Genomic DNA, 9,806 nt, shown 5'->3' with positions numbered 1-9,806 from the left:
ACTAAAAGCTGCAAAAAATAGATTTTCAAACTATTTATTGGCAAATTTAGTCTAATAATTAAAAACATGGATGAAATAAGAAATATGAAACAAATAAAATAAAACACATACAAAGCAGAACACAGCTACAGTAAATGCATCAAAAGCATGTCTATGTAATATTAGAATTTTCTGAGACAATGAATTTTGGTTTTTCATTTTTTTTCCTGTAAGAGGTTTTTATTTAATAGAATTTTTGGACAAAAAATTGCAATATATCGCCTTGCTTATATTATCACAATATATCGGGATATATCGTATCGTGACCCCTCTGTCATATGTATCGTATCGCCAAATTCTTGCCAATACACAGCCCTAGTTGAGACTTGAAATACTTTGACTTTGTCCCTGGTTTTATAACTTTAAATACTTCRATGCTGAACTTTCAGCAACTTCTCTATGTGCCCACATGTGTCTACATTAAGGAAGGAAAGTGTCTCATTTGTAAGGCCACATCCTGCTGTGGAGGATGGAAAGGTATTTTCCTTCATTCTAACAAAACAAAAGGATGTAAGGGTATAAAAAGCACAATGTATTCTCTATAATTTATTTAGGAAAAAATGTACTAACTAACTAACTAACTAACTAACTAACTAACTAACTAACTATTCAAGATAATAATAATTAAAATGCTGTGGATCAGTTGGTCACACTCTGAGCAACATGTGGGTTTTATGATCATCTTGTTTATAGTTTAGGCTTATGTTGGGCCTTAATTAACACAGATGTCTAATTTAAGCCTGTCTAAMCTACAAACTCAGGTTGCCATGGAAAAATAACTCGTCTGTGTTTTGATGAACGAGCTGCCAGGAGGAACAGACCATGTTAGATAACTGGAAGCCTCCCTCAACCAGCGAAACCAGTTTCATAACCATGTAAAAACAGCAGCGGAATGAAACGAAACCTTATCTCTTTAAACATGTTGTCAACCCTCTCTACTTTAAAACTATAACGTGAAAAGGCAGACACGAAGATAAGAACGCAAAGACTTGAAAGTKAATATAAAAATGGGGGTAGAGACACACCCGACCAAATAAACTGAGGCTGTGACTTACCTCTGCCAGCTCCGGCCAACGCGTTGACGACCAGAACAGCTACAAAAACCACAGCGCAGAAAATAATGACGAAAATACGACTCAGGATGTTGCTCTTCATTTTAGCGTCTTGCTCTTAGTGTTTCAGAAAGGGGTTTATTTTTTAAGCTGTTTTCGAGCTGCAGATGGGCGGCTGGACAACAAGGCTGGACTGAAACTAGCGAGCGCAGTTTATGGAGTGATGCGTTCAAGTGAATCATGTAAATGTCCCTTCTATTAGAGCGCGCGGATGTTTGGTCCGTCAATATTTGCAATCAGTCATTGTTTAATGAAGTCTGATTAAAGAATAAATGACAACATCTTATTTTTAAGCTGAAAAATTGTTGTTTTCCACAGTGTTGTTGCGAATATTTCAAATGTAATTAAACAGGTATGATCCACATAGAAGGGGAATTTATGTTAATAAAATCATTAGCCCATAATTACAAAATCCTTTGTAAAATACAGTTTTATTACATGACTAGAGTTCTCTCTTTTTTTTTTTATAAAAACCATTATGTTCACTCAAAAGAAAATCTGAAACGCAGTTGAGATTTCAGAAAGAAGGAGTTCTCTAGGTTTATTTTATTTTATTATTATTCTTTCCCAACTCGGGCATAAATATGATCAAGTATGTCAAGACTGTAAAACTTGGCGTTTTGACTGCTTCTATGTTTGTAAAAACCTTATTGCGTTAGCCTACCATTTACATAAAGAGTGGCCTAATTTCCTGTGCATTTGAATGCAACATGCGAAATTTGTTTTTAAAGGTGCAGTTGATGACATGAAGGGGGCAGCACTAATCTAAAAATTAGTTCCACTAACCGTAAAACACTATCTCAAATATTTAGGTCCCCTAATTCTAAAGCACTAACGCACTGAAAATAAAAAAAGCTAATTCTAAAGCACTAAAATAACCCAGTCAACCCACGAACATTCTTCAACAGAACATATGAGTCACATGCAGCCATGTTGCTCTATCATCAACATTCCACAGCTGTATTTGGGTTCATACATCACCTAGTGGATAAGTGACACATATGAACAAAATGTGTGACAGCTTTCACCGTCAGCTGTTAACATTAACATTGCTCAATAACATTTATAGACCTCAGTTAGTGCTTCTAAATTTAGCCTATAAATTTAGCAAGTGCTAATCCACTAATCAATTTTTGAATTTACAAAAGCCCTAAAGCACTAATCAGGAAATTAGTTCCCCTATTAGTGCTTTAGTAGTGCTTTAGGKRAACTTTGCCCACTACTGATGACATGTAAAATAAATCCAAGTTACAGTTGATGCTTTAATTTATATTTAGCCAGTCCACTTAGTCAGAGATTTAGTCCTCTTTTCTTCTTGTTTTTGCTGCAGTATTCAAATTATTTAAACAGATATAACAAATCACAAATGCAGAATATTTTATAAGGTAACAAAATGCATGTTATAATGTACAATAAAGGAACAACAAATAYGGCAAGGGGAAACTAGGACACCAGGTCTGTGGGGATACAGCAACATCCCTACCATTAGAAGGTACCAAGCCCCATTGAGCAAGGTAAAGAAACAAAACAAAAAAAAGGTAAAAAAAAAAAAAAAACTAAATCTCAGTCCCACAGAGGATGAGGCTACCAGAACACCAGAATCCAGAGTATACATAGGGTATTCTCTGCCACATGCCATCCAAAGTGTACTCCCAATGGCAGCAGAATAGCATGATAGTAGATTCACTCAAAACTGGGACCAATACTGAAAAAGCAAGAAGAACACAAAATCACACACCGTGCTCAGTGATAATGCAGGATGCAAGATCTAAATACACCAATCTGGGGAACAACAATTAGGATCCATCACTGTGGCAAACAACCRAGACAGGGTCTCAGGTATTAAAGTCTGAACTGCATCAGGATCTGAGGTGATCCACACATTCCAGCTAAAGAAAATGACCACTCTGAATGCTTGTACACCTAGCAGCACAAATGAACCAGCTGAAYCAGCTAATAGAAGGGACCCACACAGAACGGTTGACCCCAGGCCAGACAGTCTTGATCATGAAAGACCCCCAGAAAGGGACCGTTCCATCCAACAACCAACRAATCATCTGCCTCCGTATAACATGGAAGCTCCTATCAGGCGAWACAACTGTAGTGTAMAATTARAAGTCAGTTGCAAAAGTTAGCATTAAGTGAAAAATAGAACAATCTTCACTCCTGTTCCTCAAAGGCCTGTGAGGAACAGGCCAAAACTCCCTCAGAGGGAGTTTAGGCTCCCTGCACAGTATGAACCAGCAGAGTGAGGAAGTTGCTAATATCAACAAATCCTATTGGCTAGAGAAGGCTGAASTGAAGGACAGCACAAAGACACTAATTATGGCAGCATATAAGAGCAATGGAGACTGAGGTCTACCTTACCAGGCATAGCTTCAGGCTGTGTAAAGATTCCCCCGAGACARTCCAGCAAATAATAGCAGGATGTGRGAAGCAAGCAGGCACTTTATTAGGTACACCTTGCTAGAACTGGGTTGGGCCACTTTTGCCTTCAGAACYRCCTTAATTCTTCATGGCATAGATTCAACAAAGTACTGGAAACATTCCTCAGAGATTCTGGTCCACAGTGACATGATAGCATCACGCAGTTGCTCCAGATTTGTCAACTGTACATCCAAGATGAGAATCTCCCATTTCACCACATCCCAAAGGTGCTCTCTTGGATTAAGATCTGGCGACTCATTGTTGTGTTCAAGAAACCAGTCTGAGATGATTCATGCTTAATGACATGGAGCATTATCCTGCTGRAAGTAGCCATCAGAAGATGGTACACTGTGGTCATAAAGGGATAGATATGGTCAGCAACAATACTCAGGTAGGCTGTGGCATTGACACAATGCTCACTTGGTACTAATGGGCCTAAAGTGTGCCAGGAAAATATCCCCCACACCATTGCACTACTACCACCACTCTGAACCGTTGATACAAGGCAGGATGGATCCATGCATTTTTGTTACTGATGCTAAATTCTGACCCTACCATCCGAATGTCGCAGCAGAAAACAAGACTCGTCAGACCAGGCAACGTTTTTCCAGTCTTCTAGTGTCCAGTTTTGGTGAGTCTGCATGAACTGTAGCCTCAGTTTCCTATTCTTAGTAGACAGAGTGGCACCCAGTATGGTCTTCTGCTGCTGTAGCCCTTCCACCTCAAGGTTGGACATGTTGTACATTCTAAGATGCTCTTCTGCATACCTCGGTTGTAACGAGTGGTTATTTGAGTTACTGTTGCTGTTCTATCAGCTCCAACCAGTCTAGCCATTCTCCTCTGACCTCTGGCATTAAAAAGCCCACAGAACTGCTGGACCATTCTCTGTAAACCCTAGAGATGGTTGTGTGTGCAAAKCCCGGTAGATCAACAGTTTGTAAAATACTCAGACCAGCCCGTCTGGCACCTATAACCATGCCACCATGTCCCTTATATCACCTTTCTTCCCCATTCTGATGCTCTATTTGAACTGCAGCAGACCGTCTCGGCCATGTCTACATGCCAAAATGCATTGAGTTGCTGCAATGCTGATTCAACATTTGCACTAATGAGCAATTGGACAGGTGWACCTATYAAAGTGGCTGGTGAGTGTATATGAAACACCAAAACCAAACGTACAGGAACATCTGGAGGTCCCATAGTCAAAGTGGGAGATTTTACTAAGAGTGGGAGTGGCAGGGCTAAGATTCTTTGGGACCTCCAGATCTAGACTGATTAAACAAGTGATGGTTAATTAATCAGACATTGTGCTGGTCAACAAGCAAGAGACAAAGGCAGTGATGATAGTTGTAACATCATGAAGGAGAACATAAAGCTAGAAAAATATCAAGGGCTGAAAGAAAGACTAGAGAAGCTGTGGAGAGTCAAAGCCTCAGTGGTCATTGGGACCCCCCAAACTGGAAGAGTGGCTCCAACAGTGGTTCTCAGGAACARCYTCAGAGATCTTTGTCCAGAAGAGCGCATAGAAGCAGCTAGGATTAACTCATTCTCACTCCCAACTAGTCACATTTTGACGCTTGGTCAGGTATTGTCTTTGTACAGTTTTGGACCCCCCCATGTGGTGCAACCTGGAAAAGCCGCAGGCTTCAATAACTGATGCAAGGGGTATACCCGACGCGTCCAAAACTGGACGCAGATGGTACCTGACCAAGCGTCAATATGTTTATGAGTTGGGAGTGAGAACGTGTTGGCTAGGATATGACCCAGAACCCTGAAGCTCCCAGGCTTCAGGTAGACGACCTGAGGTCAAAGTGCAGTGGAGTTTTTTGGATTTGTTTTAAAAGACACTAAAGAACACTAAAGTCCCAATTGTTTTCCCTTTTACCTTGAACCTTTGAACCCCTATGTAACCTCTTACAAAACCAGGGAAGCATTTCATAAGCACCAACTCTTATGATAAGACTGCAATTTACTAAAATTTAATAATGATTTACAAGACTGTGARGTGTTATTTAACTTTACCTGTTGTGTTCATCATAAATTTCTCTGCAATGGGTAATGAGATTATGTTATATCTGTTCTCCAAAAATTTTATAGAAGCAATGACAGCATGGTGTGGCATTACCAAGAGACACTTTCCATCTTTTTTGAGCTGTGGACACAGAAAAGTACCTGGAAAATCAGCATGGAGGTATTTTCTCCTACAAAACCAGAGAGAAGTATTTTAAGTCTCATAAATACTACACTACCATACTAAATATTAAGTTTGTTTATCTCTGCGCCAAAGTGGAACCCTCACTGAAACAAAATACTCATAGTACTGCTTATTGCTCTTTTCCACTAAAAGCACAATTATCTAATTTTTCCTTGAACTTTTGAACCTATGTGACTTCTTATAAAACAATGGGAAGTATTTCATAAGTACAACTCACGTGCTGGAACTACATTTTATTAGCATTTACGAATGATTTACAAGACTGTGGGCTGTGTTATGTAGTGCTACAAAATTTGTTACATCATGTATTTCTCTGCATTAGGTAATGTGATTTGTCATATTTGTTAAATTAATTTTGAATGCTCCAAACCTTTATAAAAGTAAAAACAGATGAAAAAGATGACTTAGTTTTGCAGAAAACTTGCTTTTATTAGGTCTTTGTTCTTTAAAGATTGAACTAGTTCTTTTTCTTATCACCAACGTAGTAAAAAGGACAGATAAAAGCACAATGTATAACTAGGGTTTAAGTTGATAATCACATGTAAACAATTGCACCTTTACAAATTTCACACGTTGCATTCAACGCTCATAATAAATTCAAGATAAGTGGATTTATTGTCATTTCAAACTTATACAGTGTGCACACAGTAAAATAAAAACAAGGTGCTAATTTTGAAATACTAGCAACGTGCATGTGTGCAAGCATGTGCAACGTTACATAAAGTGCACTTGTGCAAACATGTGCATCATAAAACAGGTGCAAAACAGGACAATAATTATGTTGTGGAGAGGCAGTGATGAGAGCTGCTCTCAGTTTAACTGAAAGTGAAGCTATTATTAAATGTTGAAACAGACTGTTTAAGCAGCAAATAAAATTTTATATAAGTGTCCATTGTATGTAAATTAATACAGGATAGGAAAAAATAAAAATGCAGTGTTCCAGGGTTTGTGTGATTTTGGGAGATTGTGTGGGTATGTGAGCAGTTTTGACTCACTGTCTAACAGCTTAGTTACACTACTTCAAATGTAAACAGTCATACAAGAAATATTTTCAAACATGGAAACCATTAATCAAGTCAAGTTCCACAGGCTTGAAATACTGAGGAATATTTACGCCTGAGCTGAACATCTGGTTTGTAAAAATAAAGTATGATTTTTTTTTCTAAAATCCAAGCTGTGGTTCCTTTTCCTCCCTTGTTCATGTAATGTCTTATAAAACAAGAAACGTTTTTTGGAAATATTGACTCATATAATGAAACTGTAAACAGGGATGTACATGATCAACAGCATCATAATTTTTCTGCATTATAGGTTAAATCTAATGAATTATTTTGAACTCTTAAAAATATTGTCTGTCTTCTGGACAGCACAGAAAATCAAACAAACATATTTTTTACTTTGAAAGCAAAATGTTTGCTTTTATCTCTCAATCATGTCTAGTTTCATAATCCTGTTTTATTGCAGAGGTTAAAGGTTTTACAACCGTTCCCTCTTAAGGGGGCGTTTAAGTGATTCACGTGAAGGTACCTCTTTATAAACAGCGCTCGTGCCCATACCTGTCCCATCAGCAGAGAAGCCGCAAAGATGAAGGACAACAGCTTGAGCCGAATTTTGATCATTATCTTAAGCGTTGTGGTTTTTCTAGTTGTTGTGGTCCTAAATGCGTTGGCAGGATCAGCTATAAGTAAGTTTTTACAGTCTTTCTGCATTTGCTTTACAGTAACTTTTCTGTGTCTTCCCRTCATATCAAGTTTGACAAAATATTCAATGTTTCACTGGTTTTAAACTRGTTTTTACTGTAGGGATGCTTCCAGTTATCTAACATGGTCTGTTCCTCGTGGCAGCTCAGGTCCCTAAAACTCATAGGAGTTTTCACKACAACCTGAGTTTGAGTTCAATTARAGCTGTGKTATTTCAGATGACCTAACGTAAACCTACACTGTATACCTTCTGTTGCTCAAAAATGAAGATAAATGTGTGCTTTGCAAACAAATAAACAAAGTGATAGAAAAATATATAAATTTTAGTGTAAAGATAGTTTTCTTCTCACATTTGAGTTAATTGTAACTTCAGTCACACAAACAGATGTTTTTGAGACTTTTGAAACATTAGTGAGTTCAAATGTTAGCTGTATCTGAGAAATAGTCAAAGATAACACAGTCTGAACTCATATCCTATTTATTCTGATGCAGGTCTCTGACAGCAGCAGCTCARTCATTATGTTCAGCTAACAGAAAACATCAGGGCGCTGCTGTGAGGCAACTGTGGCATTCATGTTAACCCAAATTAGTGTCTTAGTAGACCATGAATTTCAATCTCAGGGTGTCTCYAACGCTGAACGTCTCTCATGTCCAGGTCCCTTCCTCAGCAGTGCAGCTAATGTGTCGGCCCGCTATGAGACAGACATCACTCCAGCTGGTTGGACCTTCTCCATCTGGAGTGTTATCTATATTTGGCTGAGTCTGATGCTTATTTACATCACTTCATTTGTTTTCAGAGGGTAAGCTAACATCAAGGCAATCTTACTCCATATTTACTAGGGCAATATGCAGAATAAAAATGTTTATTATTATTATTATTTTATTTTATTTTATTTTATTTGTTGTTTAGATCCTGGGCTCAGTCTCTGCTACCCTATGGCTTCTACCTGTCCTGGCTGTGCAGCATGCTGCTGAACATAACATGGATTTTCCTGTGGGATAGGGAGTATGTGTCCCAGTTTTATTCATTGCTTCAGTGATGCTCAGTAAAAATATTCAAACACTTACTGTGATGAACATACTGTAATTTACAGGTTGAACCAGGTTTTCAGTCATTCAGAATAACAGAGAAACAGACGAAAACTCTAAATGTAAAGCAATTTTACATAATTTTTGAAATTAAATGTGAAAGTTGCTTTACATTTACTCAACTCAGTTGAGTGGAACCACTTGAAATAACTTGGTTAATAATCTGTTTTTGAGTGCAGATAGATTTAAAGTCCTGAAAACAGCTGACACTGATTTTGTAAACAGTTACTGTCAAGATCCAAGGAATGCAWATTGGTGAACTGGGGAGGATATCTATCTTTTGTCACATTCATTGACAAGATAAATCAAGAAATGTAAAAAAAAAAAACAAGTTTGTTTTTTCCTACATATCATCAGCTTCCTAAAATAACCTCCTAACTCAAGTTTTCAAGTTTTCAGGAAACACAAAAATAGGTTTTTATAGTTAGGCGATTACTGTATTTTAGGAAGGCAAAGCTCCGAGGCTGTGTGGCTGCAGCTCATTCAAGGTTTTCATCCTGATTTGTGTTCCTGAAATTAACAACAATGAGCATTAATACTTGATTTTTACCAACTAATATCCTGATGTGATATATTTATGGCTCTTTTCTCTCTTTGCAGGTTGATGGTGGGAGCTCTGGTTGTGTTGATCCTGATTGCATTTTCCAACTACAGCGCTTTGTTCTTCTGCTGCTACGCCACAGATTATTATGGACTGTGGCTGCAGACACATCATCGCAAAGACCTGGCCTGTCTCAGAATACTGGTAGGACAGAGGGAGTGTTGATTTTATGAAGTTTATCTGTGTCTCTTGTGAATATTAACATTTTGCCTGTGTGCTCAGGTCCAGAATGGTTTGACTGTTTACACCACGTGGACTTCGGTCGCCTCTCTCATCAATTTTGCCGTAGTTCTGGAATTGTGGGGTGTCGACAGGAGCACAGCAGCAACCGTCTCTTTGTCCCTTGTTCTGGCAGATGTGGTGGGATGGTAAGCTGTCACCGTAGGGGTCAGAACTCTCAAAATTTTAGATAAACTAACATTGCTCCCGTCAATAAATAATTTGACGAAACTATACTTTTAAGTAATGTAAAATTGAAGCATATCCACCATTTAGAGCAGGGGTGGGCAATCCTGGTCCTGGAGGGCCGCAGCCCTGCATGTTTTACTTGTTTCTCTGCTCCAACACACCTGGTTTGAATGAATATATGATTATCAGGCTTCTGCAGTATGGAGGACCAAAAC

The 9,806-nt window shown here is 38.3% G+C and overlaps 2 protein-coding genes across 2 annotated transcripts in view; one reads left to right on the top strand and one right to left on the bottom strand.

Annotated features, from left to right (window-relative positions):
- The window catches only part of LOC106524079 (uncharacterized), a 10,613-nt gene extending 9,316 nt beyond the window's left edge, over positions 1 to 1,297 (bottom strand). The window contains exon 1 of the mRNA XM_014017725.1: positions 1,095 to 1,297. Within this exon, the coding sequence (XP_013873179.1) occupies positions 1,095 to 1,194 (100 nt within the window). The 5' untranslated portion in view covers positions 1,195 to 1,297. The remainder of the gene's footprint in view (positions 1 to 1,094) is intronic.
- Positions 1,298 to 7,375: 6,078 nt separating this feature from the next.
- The window catches only part of LOC106524078 (uncharacterized), a 6,211-nt gene continuing 3,780 nt past the window's right edge, over positions 7,376 to 9,806 (top strand). Inside the window, exons 1-5 of the mRNA XM_014017724.1 lie at positions 7,376 to 7,477; positions 8,149 to 8,293; positions 8,404 to 8,499; positions 9,183 to 9,327; positions 9,406 to 9,551. Of these exons, the coding sequence (XP_013873178.1) occupies positions 7,378 to 7,477; positions 8,149 to 8,293; positions 8,404 to 8,499; positions 9,183 to 9,327; positions 9,406 to 9,551 (632 nt within the window). The 5' untranslated portion in view covers positions 7,376 to 7,377. The remainder of the gene's footprint in view (positions 7,478 to 8,148; positions 8,294 to 8,403; positions 8,500 to 9,182; positions 9,328 to 9,405; positions 9,552 to 9,806) is intronic.

The sequence above is a fragment of the Austrofundulus limnaeus genome, unplaced genomic scaffold (genome assembly GCF_001266775.1).
Source record: "Austrofundulus limnaeus strain Quisiro unplaced genomic scaffold, Austrofundulus_limnaeus-1.0 Scaffold175, whole genome shotgun sequence".
Taxonomy (NCBI): Eukaryota; Metazoa; Chordata; class Actinopteri; order Cyprinodontiformes; family Rivulidae; genus Austrofundulus; species Austrofundulus limnaeus.
This window is presented reverse-complemented; position numbering and strand designations above follow the sequence as displayed.